The sequence below is a fragment of the Gymnogyps californianus genome, chromosome 2 (assembly GCF_018139145.2).
Source record: "Gymnogyps californianus isolate 813 chromosome 2, ASM1813914v2, whole genome shotgun sequence".
Lineage (NCBI taxonomy): Eukaryota > Metazoa > Chordata > Aves > Accipitriformes > Cathartidae > Gymnogyps > Gymnogyps californianus.
The window spans coordinates 67,267,840-67,283,768 of NC_059472.1; the positions used below are offsets into that span (position 1 = coordinate 67,267,840).

A 15,929-nucleotide genomic window follows, 5' to 3' on the forward strand; every position below is an offset into this window, starting at 1 on the left:
ACCCCTGGTGGAAGATGACCAGATTAGGGAGCATTTAAACAAACTGAAGGTATGTATGTTCATGGTACCTGATGGGTTGCACCATGAGTGCTGAGGGACCTGGCTAATGTCATTGTCAGGTCACTCCCGATTACTTTTAAATGGTTGTGGTGATTGGAAGAGGTTCCTGAAGAATGGAAGATAGCAAATATCACTCCAGTCTTCGAGAAGGGAAGAAGAAAGATCTGTGGAACTACAGGATGGTCAGCCTCACCTCAGTCCCTGGGAAGGTGCTGGAGAAAATCCTCTTGCAAAGCATTTCCGAACATATGAAGGACAAGCAGGTGATTGAGAGTAGCCAGCATGGATTTGTGAAAGAGAAATCATGCTTAACCAACCCATCAACCTTCTGCAATGAGGTGACCAGCTTGGTGGATGAGGGGAGAGCAGTGGATGTTTTTTACCTCAACTTTAGTAAAGCCTTTGACACTAACTCCCATAACATCTTCATAGACAAGCTGACAAAGTATGGGTTAGATAAGTGTGCTGTGAGGTGGTTTGAAAACTGGCTAAATAACCAGTGCAAAGTCCAGTTGGAGACAGGTCACTAGTGCTGTATGCCAGAGGTCAATACAAGGGCCAATACTGTTTAACGTCTTTGTTAATGACCTGGATGATGGGGCAGAGTGCACCTTCAACAAGTTCACAGGAGATACAAAACTGGAAGGAGTGGCTGATAGACCAGATGGTTGTACTGCTATCCAGAGAGACCTGGACGGGCTGGCGAACTGGGCAGAGGGGAATCTCATGAAGTTCGACAAGGGGAAATGCAAATTCCTGCATTGGTTGTCCTGGTGGACAACTAGCTGACCATGAACCAGCAATGCACCCTCATGGCAAAGAGGCCAACAGTATCCTAGGCTGCATTAGGAAAAGGGAGGTGATCCAGCAGATTGAGGGAGGTAATCCTTCCTGAGCACTGGTGAGACCATATCTGAAGTACTGTGTCCAGTTCTGGGCTCCCCAGTACAAGAAAGATAGGGACTTACTGGATTGAGTCCAGAGCAGGGCCATGAAGATGATTAAGGGACTGGAGCATCTGTCATATGAGGAAAGGCTGAGAGAGCTGGGACTCTTTAGCCTGGAGAAGAGGAGGCTCAGGCAGGATCTTATCAATGTGTATAAATACCTGTTGGGAGGGTGTAAAGATGGAGCCAGAGTCTTTTCAATGGTACCCAGTGAAAGGAGGCAATGGGCATAAATTAGACAACGGGAAATTCCATCTGACAACAAGAAAACACTTTTTTACAGTGAAGGTGGTCAAGCACTGGAAGAGGTTGCCCAGAGAGGTTGTGGAGTCTTGATCTTTGTAGATATTAAAATCCCAACTGGACACTGTGCTGGACAGCCTGCTCTAGCTAACCCTGCTTGAGCAGGTGGTTTGGATTAGATGACCCTCAGAGGTCCCTTCCAAATGAAACTATTTTGTGATTTTGCAATTCTGTATGGGATTGAGCAGACATGCAAACTGAGAAATAATGAAAATAAAAAAGCCATATGGTCTCATTTTGCAAGTTATAATTGGGAGATTATTCCCTTTTGACAACAGGAAGATCTGGATGTTGCCATGAATTGATGGGGTAGGGTGCAGGGTAGCTCCTGGTTGCAACCACTTTTACATGACCCAGTGTGTGTACACTGCAGTGGTCACATTAATTGGAGGACTGCAACTTTCTGCTCCCTCTAGTACAGGCACACGTGATGAAGCTAGTTAAAATTGAAACAGAAGCGAATGCTCTGGATTTCTGTCTCATTGCTATTAAGTTGATAAATGCCTTTGGAGGTAAGTTCTATTAAAATTAAATAGACAGGACTGAACAGAAAAAAACTGGTTTTCTGTTAGTGATAATGTGCTGGCTAAGAGCGCGAGAAGATTTGAAGGTCATAAAATAAACATGAGAAGTTTTGAATATGTGAAGGTAGTAAAAGCAGAATGCAAGGGTATTTGTGCTGGCAATGATACACCTTTTCCAAGTGAGCGTAAATGCAGCCATGATAATGCACCAGCAGGATCCATTGGAGCCCAGCTCATGAAGTGGTTCCTATCAGTGTATGAACCTTGACCCTATCAGATTTTAGGTGCCACTTTCATGGATCTGCTTTTCTGAGCACTTGGGAACCTATCTCACAATGCCGCAATGTATTTTTAAAGTATTTTGATGCCTGTAAAAAATCCGTATGTATGGTTTGATGTAGGGGAATTTTACCTTTGACTTTTATGTAAATAGAATCAAGTCCAGGAATGCAAACATCTTTTCCTCCTTCACATTTTCACAGGTTAGGAAGAAAGCTACGACTTTCTTCTGTCATTCCAAAATCTGTCAAAATTGCTCATGGAAACCTTTAACCTTTTAAGCTCTCAGTCTTCTTTGTTCCACAAAGGATATTGTGCTAGTCAAAACAGTGTATCTTTGTTTCCTCCCCTTTCCATTTTTGGTTACGAAAGAAAGACTGAATAAGTCTGATTGCTGTATCCTTGCTCTTTTGATGAAATTTCAACCTCTGATCAGAATAAACACTGACTTCTGAAGAGGGCTATTGAACTCAGCAATCCCTTTGAAAATTACTTTGATTTCAGAGAGATATAGAGCTTTAGCAATTGGTTTTGAGGATTTATCAGGCTAAAAAAACCTGAAAGACAGAATCCAACATCCCCTTTTTAATCAAAGTTCCCAGAGATTTTGGGTCAAAAAGGATGAGAGATTTGGCTCCTTGATTAATTTACAGGACGTCCAGGACACTGGTCCACCCATTGCTTCACTACTCTTGTTTCTTTGTTCTTATTCCTTCATACATCAACTTGCATAAAAACGTAGGACCAGAGTTGTCTCCCATGTAACATCCCTGTCTTGGGCAATATTACACCAATTATGAAGTTAGCCCTTGGACTACCACTACAATTTACATTTACAACAGCAGATATTTTTCGTGTTTCTAACTTGGGCTATAGCATTGCCACAAAATCTGCTAGAGCAAAACCAACCAAACCAACCCTTACTGTGCGAGAGCAAAAGCAGGAAAGAGTGTATCTTCAAATGTGTATTTCATTCCATGATAAATAATGTGCATTGATATTTTCACTTTTTACAGCTCTAAATATTCAGGTTGAGTTAACTGCTATGTGTAAAATGTGTTAAATCCTACTTGGAACCTAATCCCATGCTAGTTATAGTCACACCTTCTCTCACACGCATTATTAGGTCTGTACTGTGTTCTTTGTGCTGTTGTAAGGATCAGATCCACAACTGGTGTAAATCAGTGCAGCTTTGCTGGCTTTGACACAGGTGCAGCCACTTATATCCCTTGTCTCTGAGTTTCTAGATTTCCAAGCATAACAATATTACATATGGCCCTTTTTATTCTGTCCTCAGAGTATGTAAATATTGGCTAGAAATGTCTTCTTGTAATATACCAATTCTAAAGTAAAATATGAAAACATGAAAAATGAGAAATGGAAGATTGCTTGGCTTTGGTGCTCAGTTTGAGGGCAAGCCTTCCTCATTGTTGGATCAGTGGTTCAAAGTTTGTAAGAGATAGTTAATAGCTATAATTAAATGAGGGCTTGTGAAATAAGTCACAGTACAATTCCTCCTGGAGAAGAGTTGCAATTGTCAACCTGACAATTATAGACGTACTGATATTTCAGTGGAAGTTTCTGAGAAAGCTATTATCACTCAGACAAAGGGCAGCTTTGCAGTAATTCTGTGCTAGCTGTTTCTTAAATAAAATAATTCAATTTCAGAAGAAGGGGAAGTAAGGAGTGGGAGACTTAAACCAAAAATAGCTAAACCATAAAATATCCTAAATATATCACCAGTCATAAAATCTTTAGGTACTTCGAATATGGGCAGTGTTTTATTCACTGTGCTGCATGCCTTATAAGCCTAAGAGACTGAGTAAAAATGTGTTAGAAATGGTAACTGGTCTGATTATTAGGGGCATCTACTTGAGCTGGTACAACAGCAATAGATCTGTAGAGACAGAGCTAGTGGTGAGGGGTCAGTGTCCACGTATGACATGTTTCCAACAAGCTCTAGTCTGAACCAGTGGAAAGGAATCAGTTTGTACCCCCGACAGCACTCCACAGCATGATCCAAAGCCTGCTATGTGAAGATAATCAGAAGATCAGTTAAAAAAAACCCCACTCATATGAATGAAAATGCTATTGTATATGCAGCCTATGTTAATGTTTTTGTGTAATTTGGGCTTGGTTCTTGGCCGGTTAAATGGGTGTACTTCCACTGACCTATTCATGTCTACTGTTTTATAGAGCTGAGGATTTTCTTCCTTGTTTATCCATTTTCATGCATTCTTTCATTGATATAATTTTAGAAGGAAATTTGCAATTTTTCTTTCTATTTTTTTCCCTTTTATTTTAAGGTATTTGGACTTCACCCTAACGCAGATATAACTTACCAGACTAACCTGGCTAATGAGACATTAAGTACAATAGTGAGCATCCAGCCCAAAGACAGCAGCACTGGAGGAGGGGAAACCCGAGAAGCAGTGGTGCAGCGTCTTGCTGATGAGATGCTAGAGAAGTTACCTCCAGATTATAATCCTCATGAGGTATATGCTGCTTTATAGATACAGATATTTTACGTATGTATGTATGTATATGTTTTATGAGTTTTATTGTGCTTCTTAAATTTAACTGGCATGTGTTTTAAAAAGCTCTTAAAATTATGCATAGTGTTTTATAAGTCTGTTTTGGTTTATTATCTAAAATATTCCTACATCAGAAGCATATATTTCAAATGCCATAGTCCACTTAACTAGTCACCTTAACTCAGAAGAGCCATTAGAGACTTCAGAAAGTTCTTGCCCTCCTTAGTAGCTTAGAGAAGGACACTGGTGCTCTTATAGTGGTTACAGCTTTTAATTTGCCTACTTTTATTATGATACCACCATTATGAATAATGGATTTTACCACTGACCTTTTCATGCCCCGGATTTTTTGGAGTTTGAGCCATAACAGATATATTTGTCAGTCTTTTCTTGCATTTTTGATTAACAGTCTCATTAAATGGAAAAATCCAGCATAAAGCACTCTTGCATCAGTTTATAAGTATGATCTGGTGTCTTGCCATGTGTTTCATGAACAGTAAGTGTTGAAACCCCCTCATTTCCATGATTTTATTATTTACAATTCTGTTTTGCACTGATAGTGCTTTTTTTCCCTGGTTGTCCAAGCTTGTAGAGTGCCCAGTATGCAGTATTGCAACTTGTTATGTTATACTTTATTTTCTTCTCTGGCCAATTTAGAACGTCCACTTAGGTTACAACCAATAGTGTTGGGGCCCTGGCAATATTTCCTGTCTTCTGTTCTACTATTCATCTCAGATTTAATATGTCTTGTATAAATAGCCTCTTCTGTACTGTCATAATTCAACCCAGAACTTCTCTTTTCATTCCCCTCTTGGCAAGCTACTTACAATCTGCAATGTTTTTTGGTGAGGTTTACTAACAGCTTTCTCCATATAGTTATTTTTCCATCCATCCCTGCTTGTGTCTCTCTTTTTTTGTCACCTGCTCATTGAGTGATTCCCAGTAATAGGACATAAATCATTTATTTGTAGAATTTGATTTGGAATGGAGTCAGTTTTCTAGTTTTCACATTATTATTTAATAGTAAATACATATTAGAAATAGCAAATAAAATGAAATATAGTAAGTATAATAACGAATAACACTTAATTACTAATTTAATAAATTTAATAATTTACACCTTGGATCTACATCTATAATCTACACCTTGGATTGTTCTCAGTCCTTTTCCCTTATCCTTCCTATCAGGATAAAGCTATTTCATGGAACTAGTTTCTTCTAGTTTTATTCAGCTCCTTAGGAATTTTTTTTCAATTTGCAATACCAATAGAATACTGAATGCCTGGGTAGTGTGTATGGTTTTGCCATATTTGTAATATGTGTATTGAGCTAATTTTTTTCAATATATTTGCTAAATCCTCCAAAGGAGTATTTCTTCGTTCCCGTGGATGAAACTTTTTTTCTCCTAAAGAATTCGAAATACTTAGTCACTAGTACTGGACTTTATATTGTAACCAAAGGGTATTCTTGCTCTCAGATTTTACCCCTGGGAAATTTGTGCAGTGCCTTTTAGTCTTGTAAAATGCACAAATGCTTGTTTAATCCAAATTTCACTTCTAAATGGTTTGAACAAATACTATTTTTCTCTGGCATTTCTTCTGTTTAATCTTGGTCTCATTCACTCTCATTCCTTCTTGGTTTATTCACTCAGGTTATCCACCCAAAACACACATAGAGTAGGCCTTCCATTTTCAGTCACTTCCTCGAGTGTATTAGCTTTGGAGAGAACCAGTTATGGAGCCAGAAGCTGTAGTTAAGGACAAAGAGTCTAGAGGGTTTATTTTGGAAGTTCCACCCTGCACTCTTAACTTGTTTGTAGTTTTCTACTGTATTTGGGTACAATACATACTTTTCCATGTGACTGTATAAAAAAATCACCACCAATTGTTTTCATTGCTGTTTCGCTCTCATCATCCAGTACTATGACAAGCTATTGTCTTTTCTCATGATCTGCCAATCATACATACAGGTTTTTATTTTCTTATAGGCAATCATCTTTATAATGATGCTCACAAGTAGGTAGTTCTTTGCTTCTGTACCACTTCTCTGACATCTTCTCTGAGCTTCAGGGAAACCTCTTTTGCTTCAATTTGCTTGACACCTGTTCTCTTATGATTCAAGTAAGGAGATTCATGTTTGTACAGGACAAACCAATATTAGGTATTAATATTTTAGCATCAGCTTGCTGCTCTGCCTGCCCCCCCCTCCTCGTTCTTACAGGCACAGTCAGAGTATGACCTGTTGAATCTGCTTTTTCCCTCTGTATTTCTTGTAAATGTATTCTAAGCTCAGGATGTAAGTTTGTTTCATTCTCTTATCAATAAGTGTAGATACCACCTCTTCCTGGTGATTTCTAGTTTTCTCAGGCTCTGTACATCTTGATCTGTGAATTGCACTTCTCTTTGTTTAATCACACCACTCTACTTACACGCTGTTTCTTCAGTCCACGTTACTGATGGATGACATGGTACTTTTCCACAGAACCATCCAAAAATTACACTTTGTTTCTGTATCATGGTAGTCATTCCTTTGCTCTGACTATCTACAGAACATCCTCTGGTCATTTTCCAACAGTTTATTATTATTAATAATGTGTTCCTCTGTATATCTCTTTGGCTGTGTCAGCTGCACTACAACTTCAGATTTTGCTTCTGCAGTGTTACGAGATTTGGCATTATTTCTTGCAGTTCCAGATTCTTCAATATTTCTTTTTTCATTTTGCCTAATGAATTTACCCTTTCTCTCATTCTCTAGATCTTAGAACTCGTTTGGGTCTTTACCAATGCTTTCTTTGTTGGAGCGGAATTTCCCTTTTCTGCCATTAGTGCCCAGTTCCATGTCTTTGCTGCAGTTGTTTATGTGCCAGGAGTGTGGCCACCTCTACACAATAAGCAAAAAGTCTGTATCAAATGTGTTTCTCATCTGAACTGAAGCTCTGTTATTCTGGAACCTCTTAGAAAGGGCGGAAATGGCAGGAGTAAGCTGTAAAGAAAGCTACATTTTTAAATGAAAGTTTGTATAAACTGACAAAAAAAGAATGTCTAAAACACCAAAAGAAAAAAATAATTGTGTTCACTAACATATAACGAAGAATTTCATTAGTCAGAGCAGAAAAGAAAGGAGAGTTTAGATGTTCTCTGAAGGCAGAAGCAACAGAATTTAGCAGAAGCTACAATATAATAAGCAAATGAAATTAAACTTGCAAATATAAGGAGTGAAATGGATTATGTAATTACTTCCTGTGATGTCTGAAAAAAGGGGAATGAGATTAGTTCTGTTGTTTGTCGATTTAAGTCAACATTTGGTCATTCAGGACATTATTACCTATATTCAGGATATTATTACCCACTAGATCAGTTTAACAATCCTGAAACAAATAAAACCAATGTACTAAATTGTAAAAGACTGAGGGAATGTGTCAAAAAGAGTTCCTACGCATGCCTCATTGGATAAGAGCAGTAAAAAGAAAAACATTCATTAGTCCAGCAGTGCAGCTTGGGTTTGCTTTTAGAAGAATATTGTGCTCCAGTAAGGCCACGACGTGGTAGTCTTTGGAAATCCAGTTATAGAGATACTATCAGTGGAGAAAAGGAACAAAAAATTTAGGAAACAAATGAAGGTAATTAAAAGCAAATACTCTTCAGGGAAATTGGCATGTGCCTTTGCTATCTTTGATCAGTTCTTGTGGCTCCCTTTAGAAAGCATGGAGTGAATTTGGTCCAAGTTAAAACCCCGACAGACTAGGTTAGAGACAGATGATACTGAAACCAATTATTTGCTGACATTCAGAGCTCTGGATTGTACTTTCTCTTGATACATTGTGAATCCAGAGAAAATTCAGGCTGTCACACAGAGACCTTCATTTCCCAATTATTAGCCTTTGGCAATGACTTTGGAACCAACATCTTTCAAAACAGGGCAACCATTTTACCCCGTGATATATTCTTATTCTTTTGTTGTTGTGTTCTTGTAACGCTTCTTCTCACCAGTCAAATAACTGACTCAATGTCCACCCAAAAGACTATAAACAAAACAAGTCACCTTTGCATGCTTTATCAAACTACAGTTTGACACAGGTGATATAGAAAAGCAAAATAAACCTTCCTCCTGACCTAAAACTGTCTTCATTTTTCTCACTCCAAAGGCAGAGGCAGAGTAAGAATTCTGCTTTCATGACCCTTTTTGCTTCTGGGTCTTGCCTCGCAGGTAACAGAGAGATTAGTGGTAAAATGATTAGGTCCAGTCAGTCCATGTGAGTGAAGACAGATGCAAGAATAAATGTCAGCCTGTCACACACAGAGGTTTATAATGAAAATGATTCCTTGCAGCTTGAAAAACAGCTTGCTAGGGAATAGATGCGGAGACAGTCCAAAGATACTACACTTTATTGGAGGCTGGCTTTTAACCCAAGTAGCAATGGTTTTTTTCCTTAAATATTTTTTGTAGTATTGATTTTGCCTTATCCTCCGCTAAGGCTATGACTACATTAGCAAGTATTGCATGGGAATAGGAGTTCATCTGAGGACCCCAGGCCTGCATTAGATGTTTTATTGGGGAATTTGCTTTGGTGTAACTCTAGTCTGGGCCTGTAGGCTGAACACCCATTAGTGGTTAGAGTACGTTAGGCTCCCTGAAGCATAGCTTTTGGGTTAGTTTAATTTGAAGCTAAGCCAGTTTGTGTGCCTGGAGTCTACTTTTCAGCACAGGTTTTTTGCTACAAAAAAAAATTTGATGTCTGAACTGAAACACTGACGTAGATGCTTTTGTAAGGTGTCTCTTGTTTACTTACCAACCCTCTCAGATATGGTGGTCACCCAGCTCTAGAGCTTCAGCTATTTTCTACATATTTCACTGCTCGCTTCCTTGTATAAAACAGGGAAGTGGTCCTTGACACCACTTGAAAAGAGCTTTGGCTTGGACACGCCTTGAACTTGTCTTTCTTATTCAGCCCTCTTATTAAGACCATCTCACAGAATGATGGACTTCCCATTTCTGCTGACAAAGAGTATAGCAAGTAACCAAGTCTAATTGAAAATAATAGCATTTACTGAAAATGATAGGCAGTTACTACTACAGTAACTTGATCACTGATCATTAAATGGCATGAGTTCGGCAACTGCTTTTCTGCTAAATGTCCTATAAAGTATGTGGTGACAAAGGAGTTTGTGACCTGAGGACAGCTAAGAAATGTGCATAGACGAATCTGACACAGTAGAGATATGCATTGCAAAATCATGTAGACAAAGCTATTAAGATTATGATTTTAGTTGCTCCGTTCTTAAATCATCTTGTTTTATGTTAGATGACAACTCTTTGCATAATGAAAAGGAGACGTTTTAAGTGGGCTTTGTGAAATTAGTATATTAATCTCAGAAAGGCTATTTTGGTTAGTGAGTTTTGTCTTTTGAGTTTTTTTCTGTCAGTCGGTATCCATCTCTTTATGTTGTAATAAATACAGCACTGGAAGTAAGTCATCTGATTGCTTGATAAGAATTCTAGTACAAAAACAGTCAATCATACCTCAGAGCTGGTATTTAAAACTAATCTTAACAGCAAGATTTCCAAGAAAGGCACTATGTTACACCTAGTAAATCTCACTGCAGATCAGGATGGATTTGTATACAATAAGGTAGGAAGTATGTAATTTTTTTCACTTTTCATATCTGGTTATGCTTGGTGCTCCAGGCTGAGTGCTGTGAACATATCTAGGATGGATTAACAAATTTCTGCATTATTGGTTCGCTCCATTATTCAAAACATTACAGGTATTTTTGTAGGTACATGAAAACAAATCAGAAGAATGTTTAAATTCTGAGAATTCACTAGTTAAACAAATTGTATGATTATCAGTACAGTAATATTTTAGAATATTTATTTCATCTTCTCTTTGTAGATTCATAAATATCAATATTTTGGAAAATAACCCCTTTAACAACACCTTCCGTACAATTTTTCCTCAAACGGGAGAAATTCTTCCTCTAAATGATCCCCAAAAGGAATACATGCTTTGTAGACTAGAAAAAAGTGTATTTCTTATTTAAAGGATAAAATGCATGGACTATATTCTGTATAATTCCTTTCTTATTAGTGGCATGCACTAGACTTCTAAGTATTCTGAAAAAAAAAAATCAAACTTTTTTTTGCTTTTTTGGCAAGCGGGAGAATTGTCAAGTCCTGTGAAATTTTCAGAAAGCAGCTTTCCCTGGATTTTGTATGAAAAAAATCAGAATACTTCATTGTGCAAATTATCCAAAAAGAGTTTATTGTCTCAGCTCTAGTCTCGTGATAGCTGATTTTAGTAGTTTTTCTCTTTTACAGGAAGAAACACATTAACTCAGTCTGTAAAATGAACTGTCACACTGCAAAGCATTAGCATAATTGGCTGGCACCTATTTCTTGGACATTCTGTCTGACAAACTCATGGGTCCTTGTGATTAAAATATGAAGAATAACCTTGCTGATAGCTGTCTCCCAAGGAGAACATCATATAAAGTTGAAAAAGTATTTTATTGGAGTTGGAGTTGAAACTTGAGAATTGGAAATTGTCAAAGCATTTACTCATGTATACTAGCAATTATAACTACTCAACTGCTATATTATATTCATCTTGCAGAAACTTGCTATTCAGTGTGTAATAATAAGATCTTTAGTAATGTTTACTATGTGTATATAATGTATAGTATACATAATAATGTATACACTGAGATATATGAGTATATCTGAAAAAACACAAAGCAAAATTCAGTGGACTTCTGGCCTTGATGAAATAGCACACATTATAGCAAATCTTGTGGCTTCTACTTGGCTGCGGTAGAATTCCAATGATATTCTGCTCTTTGAAAGAATAGACTTTCTAACTCTTTCTTCATCTTTTGTTAGTAAGCTCAAAATAAGCTCTTAAATTATTTTAGCAAACTGATCCTATGGGTCAGCTCTTTTATGATAAATTAATGGCCATATAGGTATCTGGATTTAGGATCTTATTTTACTGTTTGAGATCTCTTTTTGGTTCCAGAGTCCCCTTGCAGAATTTCACCTGCAGAGGGAAAGAGTGACTACGGCAAAGATCAGGGTTCAGGTTGCTTCAGTGTGAAAGATGATGCATGTGGCTGAGTGGCAGTGAGTACAGAGGGCCACTGGCTTTCTGAAAGCCGAGTCATAGTGGGGAAAAACACTTGAAAGTCTTAAAAATCAAGAATTCTGGTACTGTGTGAGGTATAGGCACCATGATTTCCGCAGGTGCCACTAAATCGTCTCTCATGCACTGTTGTATACAGTGATCTTTGATATACATGGAACACAGAGTGTATGTCTGAAGCATATTGTATATGCAACATATGCTAAAGTGAGACAGAGAATGCTTTTGCTACTGTTGCTGTGACATGTCCTTAAGTAACATAAATAACTAAGTCCATTTTGAGAATGTTCTCTGTTGAATATGAGTAAAACTGTTATCCTTAAAAACTAAGAAGCCAAAAGCTTCTACCTACAAAATGGTGCACATAATGGTGTAACAGAATTCTGTGACATCTGTATTATTCCTGGCAATCTTGCCTCTCCAGTAATGCATCCATGAGCACCTTGTCTTATGAGTGAGTCACGTGCTATTGGAAGTAGCGCCTTTTATATATCATTGTGCTTGTTAAGTCAAACTCCATTTGTAGCATTATTTCAACTCAGCAGGGCAAGAAGAGGTGAGAAAGTTCACCTAGCACAATTTGGAAATATGAAGAAGTTACCATCAAACCTGCTTTTGTATAGCATGTGGGTTTGGTTTTTTTTAAGATCTAAGACCCTGCAGCCTAACAAGGACAGTAAGAACTGCTGTGTCCCTTCAAAAAGAGGGAACTTTTCCTCCTTAGAATGATGGAGGAGCTCCTTTTGGTGAGCTGATGAGTCAAGTGTGCTAAATCTTATAGTTGGCACAGGACTTAAATGGCCATCTGTTACATAAAAGTTTCTTTTCTCAGGAACTATGTGATACAATTGAAAAAACATCCTTTTGCTTTCAAAATTATTGCATGGGAAACAGGAGATTAAATTTTATAATCATTGCACTATTCTTGTTTAGGTGAAAGCCCAGCTTCAAAAGATGGGAGCTATTCAACCCATAAACATATTTCTCCGTCAAGAAATTGACCGCATGCAACATGTTATATCAAGAGTTCGAACTACACTGACTGATCTCAAATTGGCTATTGATGGTAAGTTACAATATTAAAAAGCATACTAATTAAGATGCAATATTTATTACTAATGGTTGCTTATACTATATAACTAAATAAATATTTCCCCTCTTTTCCTCCCTTTCTACCTTTCTCTTTTGTTCTCTCCCTCCCCCAGTTTTTCTCTTTTTCTCTCTCTATCATATGACTGCTAATTCTAGCCCTTAAAGCCTCCTGACTGCATCTCTAAGGATACTCCACCTTAATTTATTCTGTATGCATGTGCTCCAGTATTGCAGTTCATGTCCTGCAGCACTACTACACTTCTGTGATTCTCTCCAGGATCTCTACAGAGCTCAGAGGAGCTGAATTGCATGATTAGGTCCACAGGTTGTGTGCCAGAGTCATTTATGAAATTAAGCTGAGACATAATGATACAGAACAAGGTAGAAATGTTGCTGCTAAGTAATTGAGAGACAGGGCACTCAGGAGGCCAGGTGGTAAAGACTCTAATTTAAGGTGAGATTTGCAATGTTCGTGAAACTGGTTATACCAAATAGGATGTCTCTAAATGGAAGCTGAAGTGAGTGGGAGTGCCAGTCAAAAGAGAGTGATAGGGTTCTTTTAGCCACCACAGGAGGTAGGCAACAGCACTCTGTATCTCTCAGAGACAGGAGTGTTTGGCTGAAAGTGAGCAATGGTGAATGTAGTTAAAATAAATCAAGAGTACAGGCGACTAGAAGCAGATGGAAAATTTGATCAGAAAAGGAGTGAGGAAAAAGAAGGGATGATGATGTTACCGTCTGCTTTTTGTTTTCACTTCCCATTTTGCTCATCTGCAAGAGTTGAAATATCCAGGAAGGAAAGTATACTGTTGCTCAGCCAAGCCTCTTGCATTAACAATAAATGAAAATGAAGCAGGAATGGTTCAGTTCCACTGGTTAAGATCTCACTCAAGTCTGCTGTTCTCCAGCAGAGAGGCAGAAAATATCTGAGACAGCAAACTGTCCCCACAGGGAGAAGGTCAGAGTGCCTCAAAACTAGTCCCTTCTGATATAGGTGATGGCAGTACTGTGATCTGTCTTACTGGCATTTTCCAGTCTTTTGACAATCAGTCTTTCATGAAGGGAGATTTTTTAATTTGTATATTTTTTACATAAGAATCAAAAGGGATTTTTTCCTATCATTTGTATGATACTCCAAGGCAACAATGTATGCTTCAGAAACATCATGCCTATAATCTGAATCTAGGAAAGAGGGTCATAAATGTGCCCATGGCTGATTAGCCTCCATATCCTCTAATAACCTATGCAAAGATCAAGCTGGAAGAAACAATTGTCCTCTGTTTCAATACTGAGCTGAAAGTTCCCTTTTATATGTGCATAGAGTCCCTTTTCAAGTAAATTAAAATAATGCTTTCCATCCAAGAAAGTATTAATCTTTCCTTGATTATGACAGATATATTTAAAGTCTCAAAACGTACAATATTCTGCGGAGGAGTGGAGGAGTAACACAATTTATTTGCACTTAGTTCCACAGTGGGCACAGTCCTCTACCACGTGTTTAATCAAGTTAATGCTGTAACTTTTGTGTAATCCTCTAAAACATAATTTTCTTAGGGACAGGCAAGTTAAACATAGTGAAAAATTGCTCTGAAAACAAAATTGGATGTATAGTCAACAATAACAATTAATGGTTTCTGGCAGATTCATGATACCTCAAGTGCATGTGGTAGACAGTTAATTAGAGGATGGAAAGAACATTTAGGCACTCTCTCTTGCCTCAGCAAAGGGGAAAACCCCAAACTCTCTCATACTATATTCTCCCCCAAAACTAGTCGACTGCAGTCTCAGATCATCTGAGGTGCTCCTTTGTCTTTACAATGAGGTAAACTGATCTGCCTGCTCAAACAGGTCATGTGAATTTTGACATCTGCCCTGGTCATGCATCTGGGTCTGGCTTCATGAACCTGTTAAGGCCTGAGTACCCGCTTATAGCAGATCTAAATTTTCAAACAAACTTTGTGTTTAAAAGTATAGCACATCTTCATGTTGTGTCATGTAGCTTTGTGAAAGGAGGTCTGAATATTTGATTCTGTAGGTCGGATGTGAATAGATGGACCTTGCCATTTTGCTGTTGCTCACTGAGTTACGTTTGAGGTAATATAAAGCCCTCCTCAGTGAGAGCCCATGTGCAGCTGAACATGAGGGATGTTGAGGGAATTAGCAGAGCCAGTTTTGTCTCTCTGTCCAGAGGGCAGATTAAGCAGTGTTCAGCTTTTGGGAGGGGTGAGGATGCTCAGCATGTGTCCAACATGTTTGTTGGCAGCCATACTCCACAAGCCTGCATCTCCACCAATAAACTTTGCTGCCTAGAGGGATACTTTTTTTGGATCAAATTGTAATAATTAGATTGTAGCTGCACTTTGTACTCTCAGTTATGTCCCAACCATTAGTTCTGTTTTAATTACTTATTGATTGCCCAGAATTTATTTCACAGTTGGTATAATACAGAGCTTCACATAAATCAGAAAACAGCAATGATGATTGTCCTCTCAAGTGACCTAAATAGAGGCTATGTTCCAAATAGAGAAATCTTTTTAGAGACAAGGAACAGTAAGACATGGGGCTTGAACCAAAACTCCAGATCCTAATGGGTTATGAACATCAGATCTTGAGCCCCTGGCAGAAGGTGACCATATTCTTTGTAGGGCAGTATACGAGCAATATACGAGCTATTGAGTTCCTGTGTATGTGCCCTATCTTCCTCCTGTGGAAGCGTAGAGGCCTCTGGCACAGAATACTAATACCGTAGCTGTTTGTTGGAGAGCGGGCACTTCAAACCCCCTCTCCCACTAATGAAGATAGTGTCTTTAAATGCAGTAAAATCTAATGACCCATTCAGTTATTCCTAGTCTCTTAGAGTTTGTTTGAGTAGAGGGGAACTGAATGCGGCCTATCTGTGAGATTGGGGGGCGTTCTCTTTATTTCTCCATGCACTGAAGTAGGAGTGGTAAGCATTTTGATGGCACCCTGATGTGTCTTGTATCGGTGAAGAAAGTGAGAAGAGAGATTCTGAGGGAGTTATTCCTAGTCCTTCTTGAGTGGCTTCCGTGAA

At 38.3% G+C, this 15,929-nt stretch overlaps 1 protein-coding gene across 1 annotated transcript in view; it reads left to right on the forward strand.

The window, feature by feature from the left end:
- LOC127012599 (dynein axonemal heavy chain 5-like) overlaps positions 1 to 15,929 on the forward strand; it is a 172,072-nt gene that overhangs the window by 141,639 nt on the left and 14,504 nt on the right. Inside the window, 2 exon segments of the mRNA XM_050890811.1 lie at positions 4,420 to 4,608; positions 12,719 to 12,851. Coding sequence (XP_050746768.1) covers positions 4,420 to 4,608; positions 12,719 to 12,851 — 322 coding nt within the window.